Here is a 19,625-nt window from a genome sequence, read left to right as displayed (position 1 = left end):
CGCCTTTCGACTCAGCTCCTTCTTCACCACAACGGACCGATGCAGAGCCCGCATCACTGCGGACGCCGCACCGATCCGCCTGTCGATCTCGCGCTCCATCCTTCCCTCACTCGTGAACAAGACCCCGAGATACTTGAACTCCTCCGCTTGGGACAAGATCTCCTCCCCGACCTGGAGATTGCACTCCACCTTTTTCCGGTCGATAACCATGGCCTCAGATTTGGAGGTGCTGATTCCCATCCCAGCCGCTTCGCATTCGGTTGCGAACCGCTCCAGTGAGAGCTGGAGGTCACGGCCCGATGAAGCCAACAGGACCACATCATCCGCAAAAAGCAGCGACCCGATCCTGAGGTCCCCAAACCGGACCCCCTCAACGCCCTGGCTGCGCCTAGAAATTCTGTCCATATAAGTTATGAACAGAATCGGTGACAAAGGGCAGCCCTGGCGGAGTCCAACCCTCACCGGGAACAAGTTCGACTTACTACCGGCAATGCGGACCAAACTCTGGCACCGGTCGTACAGGGACCGAACAGCCCCGATCAGGGAGTCCGGTACCCCGTACTCCCGGAGCACCCCCCACATGAGCCCCCGAGGGACATGGTCGAACGCCTTTTCCAAATCCACAAAACATGTGTAGACTGGTTGGGCGAACTCCCATGCACCCTCCAGAACCCTGCCGAGGGTATAGAGCTGGTCCACAGTTCCACGGCCAGGACGAAAACCACATTGCTCCTCCTGAATCCAAGGTTCGACAATCCGACGGACCCTCCTCTCCAGCACCCCTGAATAGACTTTCCCAGGGAGGCTGAGGAGTGTGATCCCCCTAAAGTTGGAGCACACCCTCCGGTCCCCCTTTTTAAAGAGGGGAACCACCACCCCGGTCTGCCAGTCCAGAGGCACTGTCCCTGATGTCCACGCGATGTTGCAGAGTCGTGCCAACCAAGACAGCCCTACAACATCCAGAGCCTTAAGGAACTCCGGGCGGACCTCATCCACCCCAGGGGCCTTGCCACCGCAGAGCTTTTCAACCACCTCGGCGACCTCAGCCCCAGAGATAGAAGGGCCCCCCCCAATGTCCCCAGACTCTGCCTACCCGTCGGAACGCGTGTTGGTGGGATTAAGGAGGTCTTCAAAGTATTCCTTCCACCGATCCAGGACGTCCCCCATCGAGGTCAGCAGCGCACCATCCCCACCATATACAGCGTTGACAGTGCACTGCTTCCCCCTCCTGAGTCGCCGGATGGTGGTCCAGAACCTTTTCGAAGCCGTTCGGAAGTCATTCTCCATGGCCTCGCCGAACTCCTCCCACGCCCAGGTTTTTGCCTCCGCGACCGCCAAAGCCGCATTTCGCTTGGCCTGCCGGTACACATCAGCTGCCTCTGGAGTCCTACCAGCCAACAAAGTCCGATAGGCCTCCTTCTTCAGCTTGACGGCTTCCCTCACCTCCGGCGTCCACCACCGAGTCCGAGGGTTACCGCCGCGACATGCACCGACCGCCTTGCGTCCGCAGCTCCGGTCAGCCGCCTCAACAATGGAGGCCCGGAACATGGCCCATTCGGACTCAATGTCCCCGGCCTCCCCCGAGACATGGTCGAAGCTCTCCCGGAGGTGGGAGTTGAAGCTCCTTCTGACAGGGGATTCTGCCAGCCGTTCCCAGCAGACCCTCACATTACGTTTGGGCCTGCCAGGCCTGACCGGCGTCTTCCCCCACCATCGTAGCCAACTCACCACCAGGTGGTGATCAGTTGACAGCTCCGCCCCTCTCCTCACCCGAGTGTCCAAGACATTCGGCCTCAGATCCGACGACACGACTACAAAGTCTATCATCGAACTGAGATCTCGGGTGTCCTGGTGCCAAGTGCACATATGGACACCCTTATGCTTGAACATGGTGTTCGTTATGGACAAGCCGTGTCTAGCACAGAAGTCCAACAACAAAACACCGCTCGGGTTCAGATTGGGGGGGCCGTTCCTCCCAATCACGCCCCTCCAGGTCTCACTGTCATTGCCCACATGAGCATTGAAGTCCCCCAGGAGGACGAGGGAATCTCCGGGAGGAGCGCTTTCCAGCACCCCTCCCAGAGACTCCAAAAAGGGTGGGTACTCTGCACTGCCATTTGGTGCATAAGCACAAACAACAGTGAGGACCCGTCCCCCCACCCGAAGGCGGAGGGAGGCTACCCTCTCGTCCACCGGGGTGAACCCCAACGTACAGGCGCCGAACCGAGGGGAAACAAGTATTCCCACCCCAGCTCGACGCCTCTCACCGAGGGCAACTCCAGAGTGGAAGAGAGTCCAGCCCCTCTCAAGGAGACTGGTTCCGGAGCCGATGCTGTGCGTCGAGGCGAGGCCGACTATATCTAGCCGGAACCTCTCTACCTCGCGCACCAGCTCCGGCTCCTTTCCCGCCAGCGAGGTGACGTTCCACGTCCCTAGAGCTAGCTTCTGCAGCCGAGGATCGGACCGCCAAGGCCCCCGCCTTCGGCCGCCGCCCGTCTCGCACTGCACCCGACCCCCATGACCCCTCCTGCGGATGGTGAGCCCACTGGAAGGGGGTCCCACGTTGTCTCTTCGGGCTGTGCCCGACCGGGCCCCATGGGAAAAGGCCCGGCCACCAGGCGCTCGACACCGAGCCCCACCCCCGGGCCTGGCTCCAGGGGGGGGCCCCGGTGACCCGCTTCCGGGCAGGGGCAACTGAGAACCATTGTTAGTTTTCTTCATGGTAGTTTTTGAGCCACGCTTTGTCTGATCCTTCGCCTGGAACCTGTTTGCCTTGGGTGACCCTACCAGGGGCATAAAGCCCCCGACAACATAGCTTCCAGGATCATTAGGACACGCAAACCCCTCCACCGCGGTAAGGTGGTGACTCAGGGAGGGGACATTTGTATTATGCTTTGTTCTTTAGTACCTTCCAGAAAACACACAATTACATCACAATATAATAACATGCCTTTATTTTACATGTCATTTAAATTCAACATCACTGAGCCCAAAGGCAGCAGGCATCATATACCCAGATATGTCCTAGCCCAGTCTTTACTTAAAGAACATTTTCTCTTTTTTGTTGCCATTATGCCGCCTTGTAAAATGTTCATTTTTAAAAGGCAAAAGAACGCATGTACGTTTTCTTAATATGATCATTAGAAACCAACAGACTGATGAAAATGCGGGACATTTTCTCAATATGTGACGTGCGGGACAAAGGGTGAAAATGCTGTGCGGTACAACGCAAAGCTTCACTTTGGTTAAGTTTTGTTGGCTACAGCAGTGCCCACATATTAGCATATTGTTTAGATTATTATTATTATTATTTGCTGCTAAAAATGTAGCTGACATTGCACTGTTATTATATTCCTCAGCTACACAATAGATTCTTTTTTGTTGTTTTGTGTTTTCATTGATTGAGGGGAAATACATAAAATATAATCTATCATAACTAAAACTTATGATATTAGTATAAGGTGTAATTTGTAAGAAAGTTTTGACCTTCATTAAGAGGATGTTTTGAGCATGTTCTATTGCACAATGGTATTTTACCTGAACATGGTATCTAAGGATCTTAGCACTAGCTGTAAAATGTTGTTATACTGTTAATTAACCAAGCCAGTTGGCTAAACACTACTCATATTTGCAACAATGGCCTGGGTGAAATTAGGGTTAACTGTTCCCAGAACGGCAAAGCTTTCACTCCCACATTGCCACCCCATTATTGTAGAAAATGTTGAAAGTAAAAATCTCTCTTGTATTTTCGAAGAACACATCTTCATTCAAATATTTAAAATCGGTATGCTGTAGTGGTAATATGTCATTATGGTTGACACTTGTGACTTGACTCAGACTCTTGGTCAGAGACTCCAGACTTGACTCGGACTCTTAACTCAAAGACTTTAGACTTGACTCAGACTCTTAACTCAAAGACTTCAGACTTGACTCAGACTCTGATAAAAGGACTCGTGAACATCTCTGGAATACAGAAGCATATGTGCAGAAAGACGTATATACGTACGTACTTGTGTCTGCATGTTTGCCTGTGTGTGATGGACAGGCAGGCTGGGAGTAGAGGATGGGTGTGAAGGTCAGAGAGAAAGAATCCTTCAGCCTTTACACTCATCCTCAGACAGGAGACAGTGAAATTACACAAGACTGGAGGAGAGGGGGATGAGAGAAGAGGGAAGCGAGTCTAAAGGATGAACTTCCTGTTTATAGTAAATCATCTACCCCTTTGGTGTTTGCCACTGCTGATGTCATCACTGTGCGCCTGCAGCTGGACCTGTGGTATGTGATCCTGAACGGGGCGGTGGAGATCAGCCATGAGGACGGCAGGATGGAGACCCTCTGTATGGGCAACAGTTTTGGTATCTCTCCCTCCCTGGACAAACAGTACATGAGTGGAGCAGTCTGCAGCAAGGGAGACGACTGCCAGGTGAGATCAGATCCTCTCTTTCTCGTCCTGCCATCTCTTCTCGCTCCTCCTGTCCGTTCTCGTCTTCTCCTCCCCTTCCCTCTCCTCTTTTATCACTACTTTTAGTGTGATAAATCCCTAATCCCTGTGATATGCAGTCGTGTTAGTGCTAGGCCTAGTGTTGCTGACTGTAGAGACAGAAAACCACTAGTCCTGGCTAATGATAATATGCTATAAGTGAAAGCGTGGACTAGAGAAGAGGGTCTAAAATAGAGACAACGCTACAGCAGCAGTCTGCACAGAGACTCTTCTACTATGTAGTTTCAACCCTACCTCGTGACTGTTAATACCCAGTCCCCGACCACTTCCTCCTCAGCTCTGCATCACTTCCTATTAGAACTTCCAGAGGTTGGGGTGCAGCTCAGTGAGGCCAACGGGCTGAGCGTTACGGTGTGAGGGAGCGGCAGTCGCCCATCTGTTAGCGAAGACGAAGTTCAAGGAATGTTGACTGGAACTGTATGTGGACCTAGAACACTACCCTGTGGAGCCCCACACTTCCAGTTGTGGCTGTTTCTGGACCTAAAGCTATCTAGCCTCCCAAGTGTCCTGCTTCACGGACTTTTGGTTAATATTTTAAGGGAGGACACCGTTTACAAAGAGTAACTTGTTTGTAGAGTTGGTTTTACTAGTTCTCGATGCAAGTTTGCCTGCTGGCTTACTTATTGATGTAGAAGTGGCAGCTTTCCATCCCTCCTTCCTCTCTTCATCCCTCCTTTCTCTCCTCCCTCCCTCCCTCCCTCCCTCTCTCCTCCCTTGTTTCTACCTTCATTTCATTCCTTCCTCCTCTCGCCCCTCCTAGCTTTTCTCCTTTTTCCTCCCTCCCCTCTCTCGTTCCATTCCTCCATCCTGCCCTTATTTTTCCCTCCATGCCTCTTTCCTCCTTCTCCTGCTCCTCCAGCAACTACTCCTCTATTCTCCTCTTTGAATACCCCACCCTGGTGAGCTGTAACGTTCTTCTGTACCACAAGTTTACGCGGGTTCCTCATGTTCTCCTGGGCCAGTTTGTGTGCATTGCCCAGGATGACTACTGGCGGATCCTCAACCATGTGGAGAAGAACACGCACAAGGAAGAGGAGGAGGGTGAGATCGTCATGGTGAAGGAGCACCGTGAGCTGGACCGCAGTGGGACCAGGAAGGGACACATTGTCATCAAGGTCAGAGCATGTCCACCCAACCCCCCCAGTCTCCCCTCAGCCCCCAGTTCTGTGTCACTAAACCAAAGAAAGGTTGTGCAGCTAGTCACTGAGCATTAACTGCAGATAAAGAGGTTGCAGGTATAACATCTCCACTGTGTACTTTGCTTTAGATTAAAGCGTCTCCTAAACAAACACATTATTATTATAATTGTGTTAAGATTTCCCACTTGGTCACTAGATGTTCTATTTCATTCTTCCTTTTCAGTGAAGTATAGTGAAGCCCTTTGTTGATTGGACTCTATTTTACAGCATTGTACTATACCAGTACTGTACTATACTGCACATTATTTCAGTGTTCTCCACTGCACTGTAGTCTGTGATACTCAATGATACGCTAAGTGATTCTACTGTTCTGTACCGTGCTGTACTCTTTGATGTGAGTCCAGACCCCCTAATACAGAGTTATTGATCAGTTAATGGACTTTACTTCCCCTTCCAGGCGCTATATCCTTAGGGAACTATATGCCCCCCCACCCGCACACACACCACGCAAAGGAGGTCTGGGTGCCGAAGGGGGGTGTCCAACAAATTTGAAAACTGCCCTGCTCTCAGTTTCTATTCCCGTTTCCCTTAGCAGCCTCTGTGGTGGTCACGTGACTGTCCAGCACATACATGCACAGAAAAGGGAACATTTAGTTTTCTGGGTCTTGACATACATGCAGAGACACACACAATTTTGATGACCAGAAGTAGCCTTTGGTGGTCAGGCTTGTTTTTGAGGAGCACATTTTGTCATATTTTCTGAAATAAACTTCACATCCTGATAGCAACCAATAAACCTAAATATTTGACAGTAAAATTAAATCAATCCGATATCTGTGGGCGTTGCAGAACACTAATAAACACAACCAATCATTAAGGTTGGACCTGCACTAATGATTGGATGGCATTCGGACCAAATGCAATAATGGGACGGGGTACTTGTCTGTCTGTATTCCTACCTCACGGAAGTAGTCAGTTCATGTGTTTTGGAGGAGTGGCTTTTAAGAGAGGGGTGGGAAATTTTGGTTTGAATCCTTTGGAACACAAGCTAACATTGCTGGGTTTGCAGAACTTGCCTACCCTGCCTTTAAGCTGAAGTGTGTGTGTGTGTGTGTTTGTATGCCTGTTTGTGTGTGACCCAGGGCACCCCAGAGAGGCTGATCATGCACCTGGTGGAGGAGCCATCGGTGGTGGACCCCACCTACATTGAGGACTTCCTGTTGACCTACCGCACCTTCCTGTCCAGCCCCATGGAGGTGGGCAAGAAGCTGCTGGAGTGGTTCAAGGTGGACAGCCTCCGAGACACGGTTAGTTGGCTTGTGCGTATGTGTTTGCAAGCATTGGCGTGTGTGTGCGCATGCCTACAGAATGTGAGTCTGTTTATTATGTATGGGAATGTGCGCCACACTGTCTGAACTGTGATCAATACTTGTTTTGCTAGCTCAGCTGTGTGTGTTGTTAGAGGGATTTGTTTTCCACAAATCCTCCCGTACTCCATAAACGGTGCTGCTGCACATTCATTTTATGCTTTTGATCATTGTCATAGAGACCTAATTTGTCTTTTAATCTGTCATGTGGCCCTCTCTTTTTCTGAGGGACAAAAAGAGACATGAAGGGTGGGAGAGAAAAAGAAAATGAAGGAGAAAGGGAAAGATTGATTGAAATTAGACTGAGAGAGAATGAGAGGCAGACAGAAAAAAAGAGTGTGAAAGAGAGAATGGGTGTTTTAAGTGTTCTGCATCTGTGTTGCTTCACACTTTTTTAATTGTAACATCTGCTTGGAGCAGAGCAGAACAACACCTATCCCTAAATATAGATATATACTGTAGATATTTAAATAGAGTAATTCAAATATGGGAGTCAGGTGGCTGAGCGGTTAGGGAATCGGGCTAGTAATCCGAAGGTTGCCAGTTCGATTCCCAGTCATGCAAACTGACGTTGTGTCCTTGGGCAAGGCACTTCACCCTACTTGCCTCGGGGGAATGTCCCTGTACTTACTGTAAGTCGCTCTGGATAAGAGCGTCTGCTAAATGACTAAATGTAAATGTAAATATAAATATGTGCTTGCATAACTTGTATGTCTATAGGAGGTCGGGTGTATTTCCGAGACAGCGTATGAGTTATAGCGGTACTGTGTGTTATAGCCACGGTGTGTGTTCTTGTGTGCAGGTGACCAGGATAGTGCTGTTGTGGGTGAACAACCACTTCAACGACTTTGAGGGCGATCCGGCCATGACTCGTTTCCTAGAAGACTTCGAGAAGCTTCTGGAAGCAACAGTAATACCTTTCAACCTTCCTTATTGCCATCAAATTACTTTGCACCACCTTCCTTGACTCTGACCACCGAAATACTGTTAGAAATATGCACTTTTGAATCTTCTGCTGTACTTTCTAAAAAGTAACACTGTTCCTTTCGGTTCCCCCCCACCCGCACCGCCCACCAGAAGATGAAGGGCCACCTGCGTCTGCTAAACATTGCGTGCGCGGCCAAGGCCAAGTGGAGGCAGGTGACGCTGCAGAAGCCCTCCAGGGAGTCACCGCTGCTCTTCAGCCTGCAGGGCGGCAGTGAGAGGGGCTTCGGCATCTTCGTGGAGGCCGTGGAGGAGGACAGCAAGGCTGCCGAAGCCGGCCTCAAACGGGGGGACCAGGTGATGATGAGATGATGATAATAGTGATGAAGACAATAACGGTTATTCCAGCAGTAGTCTGAACTGAAATCAAATTGAAATCAAATGCACTCAGTCTTGCATGATGGTTGCAGCTCATACTCAATAGGTCCCTTTGAGCATCTGCAGGTCATCTAATATGCAATCAAGGCCAGTCAGATGGTTCTAGTTTCACTGTGGTTCTCTATTCCTTATTTTTAAACCTAGTTTCTGTATTTTACTACTTGACCTTTGACAGTAAACCAAAAACATCGGAAATAAATCTTCTGTCTGGCTAGTCTAGAGGTTGATCATCAATTTCCTGTCAGTTTAATTTTTTATTTTCTGTAAATGCATACATAAAGTAACATTTTCTGTCAGAATATATGAGCAATTACGTTATAAAGAACAGTCTTGCTGTCTTGCTAACAGAAGCTGTCACAAAATAAAATGGAATTAGGCCTAGCACCCCCAAAGAAAACATAAAACCTAAAAAGCAAGGTATTTATATATTCTTTCCACATAAGACATAACAAACATATATAACGTACGAGTCTTCTTGAAAACGAGACATTCATTGAATGTCATTGGTTAGTAGTGTGTAATATTCCACTCTAGCATATTAGGCGGCATTGCCTTGCCGCATTCCAGTGGAAACGTGTTGCGTGGCAAATGTAAACAAAGAACAAAACTATACAAACCCTGTATAAAAAATGATATTCCTTTGAACTTGTGGCACAAGTTTCTGCTTTTGGGAATCTGGCAGCTCTGTGTGAAACCAGAAGCCAGATGAGTTTTGGAAAAATGACTTATAGTCCTCAGTTTGTTTTATCCCCACAGTGATACCCTTCCCTCTTTTATATTTTTTCCTTGCGGCTCCTGACATTCTCTTTTTCCTTTCCCAATGCCCCCTCCTAACCTATATCCACTCCCCTTCCTGCGGAATCACGGAACATTCACACATTCGCATTGTGACACAAAAACATAAACATTTTTACTGTGTATGCGGATCCTGTCTACAGTACCTCCATCCATCCATCGTCAACCGCTTATCCGGAGTCAGGTCGCGGGGGGAGCAGCTCCAGCAGTACCTATTATATGGAATAGAAACATTTGACATTTTATTCATTTAGCAGAAGCTTTATACCACAGCAACATAAAAAAAATAGTGCATGTTAGTTATTTGTGCATGTTCTGTCCGCCTGTATTTTGGTCCAGATCACGTTCGTTATAACTGGTTCTGCCTGTCTGTGTTGTGGTTCAGATTATGTTACTTATTACCAGTTTCCCATCTATGTTGTGCTCCAGATCATGGAGATTAACGGCCAGAACTTTGAGAACATCTCCTACACCAAAGCTGTGGACATCCTGAAGAACAACACACACCTGTCCCTCACTGTCAAGACCAACATCTTTGGTGAGCGGAAACTCCTTATGGTGGTAGTCTGGTGGGGGTCCAGGTTGTATAGGTTGAGATTGCCTTTACTCTACTCCTCATGTTCTGATTCCTCCTCCCCCTCCTTCCCCCCATTCTCCCTTCCTTCCTTCCTACTCTGCTCCCCTACCCTCACCTCCTTCTCCCTACTCCTTTACTTCCTTCCTCCTCTCCCACTTTAATTTCCTATCCTCTGTCTTTCCTTTTCTCTCCACCCTCTTTTGCTCCTACTCTGACCTTACCCTCCCCTCCCCTTTTCCCCCTATTCTCCTCCTCCTATCCCCATTCTTCTTTTCTCTCCTTCTGTTCACCTCTCCTCCCTTGTCTTCCTCCCTCCACCTTCTCCGTTCTCCTCCCCAGTCTTCAAGGAGCTTCTCAGCAGGCTTGTTCAGGAGAAGAAGAATGGAGGTCCACACATCCCCAAGATTCAGGAGAGGAAGGGGAACCGTTTCTCCATCCCTGATCTCCCCGGCGACATGGAGTTCCCCACCGACCACAAGGCTACCAAGAAGATGAAGGCCAACACCGTGTCTGGGGGCAGGAACAAGATCAGGAAGATGCTTGAGAAGACTCGCTTCAGTATACTGCCCCCCAAGCCCTTCAGGTAGGCACCCATGTGAGGGTTGGGGTGTCGAGTGGTTTAATATAACAATTTGAGTGCAGAAAACCCTCTTCCTCCACACTCACCACTAACCTTCACTCTCCTTAAACTTTCTACTGCCTAAACCTCCACCCTTCTTCTCCACCCTCACCACAAACCTCCACCCTCCCCCTCCACACACCACTAACCTCCCCTCTCCCCCTCCACACACCACTAACTTCCACCCTCCCCCTCCACACACCACTAACCTCCCCTCTCCCCCTCCACACACCACTAACCTCCACCCTCCCCCTCCACACACCACTAACCTCCCCTCTCCCCCTCCACACACCACTAACCTCCACCCTCCCCCTCCACACACCACTAACCTCCACCCTCCCCCTCCACACACCACTAACCTCCACCCTCCCCCTCCACACACCACTAACCTCCCCTCTCCCCCTCCACACTGACCTCTACCCTCCTCAAACCTGCTACTGGCTAAAGACACTACTGTGGAAATGTATGTGCTCTTATGAGTTGGGTGTGTGTTCCTAATGTGTGTTTGTGTGTATGTGTGTGTGTGTGTGTGCGTCTTTGTCTGTGTTCTTTTGTTATAGGGCACTGAAGTGCCATTATTGGGTGTGCTTTGCCTTCGGCAAGGGCACAACCTTTGTTCTCTCACATATATATTTATGTATTATTATTTATTTTCGCCCCCCTAAGGATCAGTCAATATTTGGACTACATACACAACGGCGGTGTCAAAAGGTTCGTCTTGGTAGGGATTGAGTTGCTTCTATTGGGATTTACGTTCCGTTGCATGGTTTAAGTGGAAATTAAGTTTTTGTGGCGAAAAGTGAAGCTAACGGTGGCTAACTTGCTAGCCACAGTCAATGACGCTACTTACGTCACCAACGTCATGAAAACTCGCGTGACTACCTCTAGCAGAACATTAGTTTAGCAGCTCGTTAACTTCTGGGAGATAGCTAAGCTAACTGCTTTACTGCAAGGCAGCTGCAGAAACGCCACAAGCAAAGAGGCCAGGGTGATAACTATTTACTAATTTTACTTTGTGATATGACACACAATTGTGACGTGTAATGTACAATATAAGCTGATTTTATTAAGGAAGTACATCCACTTTCGGAAACAGTAGTCTACTATGTCACTGAAGTATTAGCATCATGACATTAGCCTCTGTTGCCCGGGCAACACATACTACTGGTCTATGATGCATCTGTTTTCAATCGTTAAAATAAACATTCCTCATAAATACATTTTCGTTGTAGGATTTATTATGACATTACATTACAAGTAAACGATTTGTGGGTGAAATTATCATTACCTGTGGTTTCAAACCAGTGTTGCTCACTGCAAGGCTGTAGCCTACGCGAGACACTACAAAAACATCTAGCTTACACAACTGTAGGAAGTCAAACGGCGAAAGAACATGTTCGGCACTCCCCTTACTTAAATCAAAAGTCTATCTAACTACTAACCTTAACTTCATTGCCACAGCCTAAACTTTGTCAATCTGTTCATGAAAATAATTAATTTCAGGCTAAACCGTACAACGGAACGTTAAATCAAATTCAACCAACGCAATCGCTACCAAGACGAACACAGCAGTAGTCTACTGTACTGTACAGATGGTACTGTTTGAATCGCGATTCCATCTTCTGGTAACGTCGTAGAATAATCTTCAAAGGGGGTTCTTTATTAATGAATGAATGCAATGAGTAGGCTAAATGCCTTAAAATATCACGAGAAGGGAAAAACTTAAAAGGACGCTTAAGTCATAGAGATTAGGTCAATTTTTACACAGGTCTGTGTAAATGTATTCGTTTTGATTCAACGATGAGGCTGCCTCTTGCAGGGGAAATGAGAAGACATCTATTTCATTCTACACTTCACTCGTATTTTCAGTTGTAAATGAGCAGCAAAAAAAATATTTTAAATCTATGTAATCTTTATAAATAATAAGTATGCATTTTTATATAAAATATACAGAAATATCAGTTGTAAAAATGTCATCCAAAAACGGACCCCTGTGCAACCGACGCAAGCAAGCACACCCTACAATTTCCCCAGAAATTGTACCCTCTCTAGTTTATCTCAAGCACTGCTTCTGTATAGCTTACTATTCACAGTCTCTTCTCTTGTCCCTGTCTGTCTCGCTGTCGGTCTGTCTGTCTCTCTGTCTTCCTGTCTGTTTCTTTGTCTGTATTTTTGTCTGTCTTTCTCCCTGTGTCTGTCTCTCTGTGTGTCTATCTTTCATCTGTCTTTCTGTCTGTCTCTGTCTGTCCCTCTCTGTTGCTCTGTCTGTCTGTCCCTGTCTCTCTGTCGAATTCAGGGGACTTTTTCGGTAAGGAGCCATTTGTGTTTCTTCATCATTGTGTCGTTCGTCTTCATGCCTTTAGTCCCTCAGTGCTAGGTAATCTAACCTAACACTAGAGTCTTTCTCGTATGCCACTTTTACCCAGTCTCCTGAGTCTGGGCTATCTTAGTTAGAATGTCAGCCATTGACTGTCTATTCAAACTCTCTTTCTCTCCTGCCTCTGTCTATTTTGTGTTGGTGCTTATGTGCATGTGTGTGTGTGTGTGTGTGCATGCATGTGTGTGTTTGCGCGTGTGTGTACTGTGTGTTGCTGTGTAATCATTCTTGGACTCATTGTGATTCAGTTCATCCTGAGCACCAGCTTCATAGACCATGTGACCTTTACTTCCTGTGTACCATGTGGCCCAAACATGGTATTACATGTGAATGTGCTCCCATCACTCCTGTGCTATAGATGGGAGGAAATTATGTTGTATCACAAGTTGACGTTCAACTAAATTCTTCTCTCTCTTTCTCTCTTTCTCTCTTTCCCTAATTCCTCTACCTCCATCTCGCTTTACCATCTCTTCTCCCTCTTATTCCTCTCTCTCCATTCCTCTGTTCTCTTTCTCTCTCTCTACCCTACCCCCCCTCCCTCCTATATCATTTTTTTTCCCCTCTCCCACTCTTTCCCCTCTCTCACCCCCCCACTCCCCCCCCCCTCCTCTCTACCATCTTTTCTCTTTTCCCCTCTCTCTTTCCTCCCTCTTCATCCCTGCCTCCCCTCCCTCCTTTTTCTCTTTCCTATCCCTCTTCCCCATCCCTCCCTCTCTCTGTCCCCCCTCTTTTTCCTCTATCTCTCTCCACCCTCGATCACCCACCAGTGAGGGGGGAGTGTGCCAGTCCCAGGATGACAGTGTGGTGGGAACCAAGCAGTGTCGTCACAGCGTGGCCATTATGCCCATCCCTGGCAGCCTGTCATCCAGCAGTCCAGACCTCCTGCAACCTGCCACCAGCGTGCTAGACTTCTCTAACCCTGCTGGTCAGTACCACACACACACACACAGGCTCGGTCACGCACAGGTTTCCATGCGCACACACGGGCGCGCACACAATCCCCAGAGAAACATTGAAGTTGTTGCAGTGACCATATGCTCAACAATCGGTCTGGGGGGGGGGGGGGGGGGGAACAAATACAATTGTTCAGACTTCTAATCCTGTATATGAGGCCTTAATTCCATTAGATGTTCTTGAGATGAAAATGTTTGGAGATGTGAACGTGTGCATGTGTGTAATATGACGGTGATTTATTTCAACCCTTCATCTGTTACCCGGCTTTAGTGCTACATACAGACACAACGAGGCCCTGCAGGTCCATATATCACAGCTACACACACACACACTCAGACAGGCATGCACGCACACATGCACACTTTCATACACACACTCACAGCCCTACATTTTTGGTAATCCCTCAAAATCTTCTCATCAGATTGTGTTTGCGACAGGATCAGATCAAATCGTTTTGAGATTGTGCACACTCAAGCTTCGATTCACTTTTATGATTGTACTGTAAGCAGATGGTCAAACACACACGCACGTCTAAAAGCAGCACATCCTGGTCTTTCCCTTGACATCATAGAGGAAAAAATCTTACTCAGCTTTACGGTCCTTCATTTTCAAAACACTGTTCTCTGTCTTTCCCTTTTCCCTTCTCTTTTTCTCTTAATCTTTTCTTCCTTTCATTCCCTCCCTCTTTCCATCTCTCTCTCTCTCTTCCTCTGTAGCACTGGGACTCTACTGTAAGTATACTGTGGTTTTTCTTCAAGTCTAATTTGTGTGTTTATTTATTTTACATCAGACCTCAGTAATGTCACCCTAAGTATCCTCTCTCCTCTCTTCTCCCCTCTGCTCTCATCTCCTCTCATCTACACTAGTGTGTTTTTTGGTCAGTGCCTCCAGTTACTCTGGGTGGTGGCTTATTCTTGATTCTTATACTAGAGCAGAGCAGTATAGAGTCTTGAGTCCAAAAACAGTGTTTATTCTAGACACTGCCCTGAACCCAGCCAGCCCCATGCCCATATATGGAGCGCTGGGACCAAATTAAAGTCAGTTTCCATTGGCTAATGCCACAGATGACGTCACAGAGGTTTGTGGAGTCCAGAACCCAGTGTGAATGTGTATAGATGTTTCACTTGAAACTGTTAGAACAACTGTTTGAGGGTTTAGTGCCTTCGCTGTCTCAGCTCTTCATATAGGGTAGTTGTATTCCCCCCTTCACTCCCCACCTCCTGCGCTTCATACAAGCTGGGCTGTGCCACACCCCGCCCTCCAGCCACCTCCGCCCACCGAGTGACGTTTATGAGTGCTGCATCAACAACAAAATCTCATAACTGGAAGAAAACACATTTTCTAGCTAGAAAGAGTTTTTTTCTCTCTCTGTGTGACTCTCTCCTTTCTTTCTTTCTCTCCCTCTCTCTGTCTTCATTATTTCCTCTCCCCCATTTTCCTACCAGGATTCATTTCTCCCATGGCCCAGGCAGTAAATAAATGGCCTGTTGTTCATCTGTGCCCAGGTAGCTGGGCAGGTCTGGAGGAGTTATCCAGATGTTAACATGAGATAAACAAAGCTGTCACAGGCTGAAGGCTGGGTAGTAGCACTGGTTGATATCGGTTTCTGCCTCAGCAGCAATCACAGCTAATAACACAGCTTATCCTGAAAGGAAGATGGAATGATTAGTCGCAGTGTACATTAGTGTGTATGCGCGTACACACACGCATACACACAGGCAGGCGTACACACACACTAATCTATTTGACCTGGTGTTCAGTGCGGTTGGCCTGTTTGTGTGATGTGTTGAAGATGCTAGTTAAGATGACTTCAGCACCCTCTCAGTCTTCTCTACAGATCACACAGCCTCTCCCCCATCACTCTGTCTCTGCTCCACACTCCATTGAGCACATCTGACTTCATCTCTGGCTCACACTTCATTGAGCATGTCTGACTGATGCCATCTCTTTATGGCTTATGGACCAGTGTGGGTCGGTAAAAGTCATCTGTCAAATTGACCGGTTTCTTTATCCATCATGCTTTTCTTACCTTTCTCTCTATCTCCCTGCATCCCTCTTTTGTCCCCTTCCTCCTTCGTTCACTCCTTCTCTTCTTTACTCATTCTTTCTCAGTCACCCTCTCCTTTCCTTCCTTCTCTCTCTCCCTCCCTCCTTCTCTCCTCTGTTTCCTTCACTGCCTCTTTCCTTCCCTCCCTCTCATCTACTCTTTTTCATCATCCCCTCTTTACATTGTGTTTTTTCCTTCAGTTGTTAGCGGCAATGCTGGTTGTTCCCTCAAGAGACACACACACACAGAGGGATATAATAGCTTCACTGTTAAAGCTCAATGCTGCCTTTGGGTGTGTGTGGTTCATGGCTCGTGGTTGTGTTCCCACAAGCGTGTAGTTAATGATTCCTTAATAACATGTCCTCCAGGACTGGGACCCTCCTATTTTTCTTTTTGATTGTTGTTGTTGTTGTTTGTCTCCAGACACGCCCGACCAGGTGATTCGTGTGTTCAAGGCGGACCAGCAGAGCTGTTACATCATCATCAGCAAGGACACCACAGCCAAGGACGTGGTCAGCCACGTGGTCAACGAGTTTGGCCTGCTGGCGGCGCCTGAGACGTTCTCGCTGTGTGAGGTCAGCGTCAGCCCAGAGGGCGTCATCAAACAGAGACGTCTACCCGACCAGCTGTCTAAACTAGCTGACCGCATTCAGCTGAACGGCAGGTAGGACAGCCATCCTGCTTTCTCTCTCCTCTTCTCTTTAACTCGCCTTTATCTATCGCATCCTATCTAGGTATCCTAGGTTACTAAACTACTAGCACGTCTGGAATTATTCATCGCTCTTCTTAGCCTCTAACCCTCTAACCTTAGCCCCCCCACACGTCCAACCTCTAGCCTACAACCCCACAATCTCAAGCTTCCAGCCTCTATCCCTCAAAGTCCTAGCCTCTAGCCGTCAGCTTCCAGCCGTCAGCCCCCCCACAGTCTGTATTTTGAGCCTCCAGACTATCCGCCTGCCAACTCTGTCCGTCCCCTGGCCCATAGTCTCTGTTGGCAGACAGGTGGTGCTCTAATACCCTGTACCCTACTTTCCTGCCCCACTCAAAGGGACAGAGAGAGACATGCAGCAAGCTAGAGACATAAAGGTAAGAGAGGGAGACAGAAGGGGTAGAGACAAAGGGGATAGGTGGGGGGGGGGGGTTGAGGGTGGTAAGTGAGAGATAGAGAGAATCATCAAACTTTGGACTTCTGTCTATCTCATTCCTTCCCATGCTCTACATTTATCTTTCTGTGTCAGTCTCTTTCACTCTATCCCTCCCTGCCTCCCTCCCTCTGCCCCTCTCTTTTCTCTCTCTTTCCCTCTCTATCTCTCCCTCTAACCAACAACACTTCCATCCTCTGCTCTTATCCTTGACCTCCGCAGCAAAACCGTATAGAGACCGAGGCGCTCTCTCTCAACCCCATCTCCTCTCTCTCTCTCTCTCTCTCTCTCTCTCTCTCTCTCTCTCTCTCTCTCTCTCTCTCTCTCTCTCTCTCTCTCTCTCTCTCTCTCTCTCTCTGTCTCTCTCTCTCTGTCTCTCTCTCTTTGATGACCTTCCCCTCCAGGTACTACCTAAAGAACAACATGGAGACAGAGACGCTATGCTCAGACGAGGATGCCCAGGAGCTCCTGAGAGAGAGCCAGATCTCACTGCTGCAGCTCAGCACCGTGGAGGTGGCCGCCCAGCTCGCCATGAGGGACTTTGACCTCTTTCGAAACATCGAGTCCACCGAATACATAGACGACCTCTATAAGCTGAGCCCGTCCACTGCCAGCGGACGGCTCAAGCAATTTGAGGAGGTTCGGTTCGATTCAATTCATGTCTGTGCAGTTTGAGGATGTTCGGTTAAGTTCGATTCATTTCTGTGGGGTTTGATTCATTTCTGATAGATTTTGAAAGGTTCGGTTGGTTTCATTCATTTTTGTTCAGTTTTGTGTTTAAACTAGTGGTGCACCGATGTATCGGCCGTACATCGGTAGCGGCCGATATTCGGTATCGGCTATCGGCTAGATTGTTGTTTTAAACATCGGTATCGGCCAAGAATTTCCATATCGGTGCATCCCTAGTTTAAACACAGATTTAAACTGGGCCATGTGTTTAAAACAGCTCCAATACTTCCAGTCCATTTCCTTTATTAAAGAATCTCCACACCAATTTACAGTACCTACTATACTATAAAAGTAAAAACATTAAAGTGTTTCCTCAATATATCCACATTTATACGATGAAGCGATAATGAACATGATTTATTAAAAATAAAGGAATGAAAACAAAATACATTTTAACAAATTATTTAATTATCTTCTGGTTGTCATCAACAGGTGATCAACCAGGAGACTTTCTGGGTTGCCACGGAAATCCTGAAGGAGAGCAACACTCTGAAGAGGATGAAGATTATCAAACTCTTCGTCAAGATCGCCCTGCACTGCAGAGAGTGCAAGAACTTCAACTCCATGTTTGCCATAATCAGGTAGGGTGTGTGTGTGGGGATCACTGAGATGAGTCTTCCTCCTAATTGCCTCGTTAAGGAGGCTTTCTCACACCCTCTCACCCCGTTCCCCTGTGTAGTGGTTTAAACCTGGCCCCGGTGGCTCGGTTGCGTGTCTCGTGGGAGAAGCTGCCTAGTAAGTACGAGAAGCTGTTTCGGGATCTGCAGGATCTATTTGACCCATCCAGGAATATGGCCAAGTACCGCAACGTCCTTAGCAACCAGAATATGCAGCCACCAATCATACCCCTCTTCCCCGTCGTCAAGAAGGACCTCACCTTCCTCCACGAAGGTAGGATGCATACACACACGTGCACTCAAAGCAATGCGTGCATGCATGCACACACACATGCACCCATGCTAACACTCACAAAGCAGAAGCAGGGCTCTGATGTCTTAGGATTTCCTTGTTTTCTCACTTCCTACCAGCTCATTCTGAGGTCACTGGGGTCCTGTTCCCTGATTGGCATAGCTCTGTTCACTTTTTGTTGTTTTACTTCCTCTCTGCCTCCCTCTCCTCTTCTGGTTTCCATCCAAGCCAGTCAGGTGTTTCCTGTCTTAAGCAAAGAAGCAAGAAGTATTTCTGAACAGTTTAGGTTGAGCAATTGGAGTTTGTCTGCAGTGGTTTATCAGCATATTGATGTGTGTGTGTCTGTGCGTGTGTGTGTGTGTGCGTGCGTGTTTCTACATATGCGTGTGTGTGTGTGCACGTGCGTTCATACTCCCCCAGGTAATGATTCCCATGTGGACGGCTTGGTGAACTTTGAGAAGCTGAGGATGATCGCCAAGGAGATCCGCCATGTTGTCAGAATGACCTCCGCCAACATGGACCCCGCCCTTATGTTCCGTCAGAGGTTGGTTTCACCCCTCCTGACCTCTTCACCCCCTTACCATAATTCTATTCAAAAGCCTGGATGCTGATTTGGAGCGTTTCAATGTGGCCGGATTTCTAAATGGAATCAAATCGCAGTCACTACAGTGTTACAAACACATTCACGGTGCATCACTGCCCCCAATTAGTAGCCTCCTCGTCATTCAGCACCAGTGTTCTCTTGCTCCATACATCCTCCTTCACCACTCCCAACTCCTTCCAAATATTAAGATTAGATTATTGATAGATAATGACTGATGTTGAATCACACACATGGATGCAGGGTGATACAGTTAGGTCCATAAATATTTGGACATTGACACAATTTTCATCATTTTGGCTCTGTATACCACCACAATGGATTTGAAATGAAACAGATGAAAGTCTGCTTTAAGTGCAGACTTTCAGCTTTAATTTCAGGGTATTTACATCCAAATCAGGCGAACGGTGTAGGAATTACAATACATTTTATATGTGGCCCCCCCCTTTTTAAGGGACCAAAAGTAATTGGACAATTGGCTGCTCAGCTGTTCCATGGCCAGGTGT

The 19,625-nt window shown here is 47.7% G+C and overlaps 1 protein-coding gene across 3 annotated transcripts in view; it reads left to right on the top strand.

The window, feature by feature from the left end:
* Positions 1 to 19,625, top strand: part of rapgef6 (Rap guanine nucleotide exchange factor (GEF) 6) — a 114,566-nt gene that overhangs the window by 78,384 nt on the left and 16,557 nt on the right. For all 3 annotated transcript variants that reach the window (XM_062453164.1, XM_062453165.1, XM_062453163.1), the window contains exons 10-22: positions 4,265 to 4,423; positions 5,464 to 5,616; positions 6,783 to 6,947; positions 7,810 to 7,917; positions 8,085 to 8,288; positions 9,594 to 9,702; positions 10,081 to 10,324; positions 13,505 to 13,662; positions 16,162 to 16,402; positions 17,285 to 17,519; positions 18,042 to 18,190; positions 18,289 to 18,500; positions 18,939 to 19,062. In XM_062453164.1, coding sequence (XP_062309148.1) covers positions 4,265 to 4,423; positions 5,464 to 5,616; positions 6,783 to 6,947; positions 7,810 to 7,917; positions 8,085 to 8,288; positions 9,594 to 9,702; positions 10,081 to 10,324; positions 13,505 to 13,662; positions 16,162 to 16,402; positions 17,285 to 17,519; positions 18,042 to 18,190; positions 18,289 to 18,500; positions 18,939 to 19,062 — 2,261 coding nt within the window. The remainder of the gene's footprint in view (positions 1 to 4,264; positions 4,424 to 5,463; positions 5,617 to 6,782; positions 6,948 to 7,809; positions 7,918 to 8,084; positions 8,289 to 9,593; positions 9,703 to 10,080; positions 10,325 to 13,504; positions 13,663 to 16,161; positions 16,403 to 17,284; positions 17,520 to 18,041; positions 18,191 to 18,288; positions 18,501 to 18,938; positions 19,063 to 19,625) is intronic.

This window comes from Osmerus eperlanus, chromosome 27 (genome assembly GCF_963692335.1).
Source record: "Osmerus eperlanus chromosome 27, fOsmEpe2.1, whole genome shotgun sequence".
Taxonomy (NCBI): Eukaryota; Metazoa; Chordata; class Actinopteri; order Osmeriformes; family Osmeridae; genus Osmerus; species Osmerus eperlanus.
The sequence above is the reverse complement of the archived record's forward strand: the minus strand, read 5'-3'. Positions and strand labels throughout refer to the sequence as shown.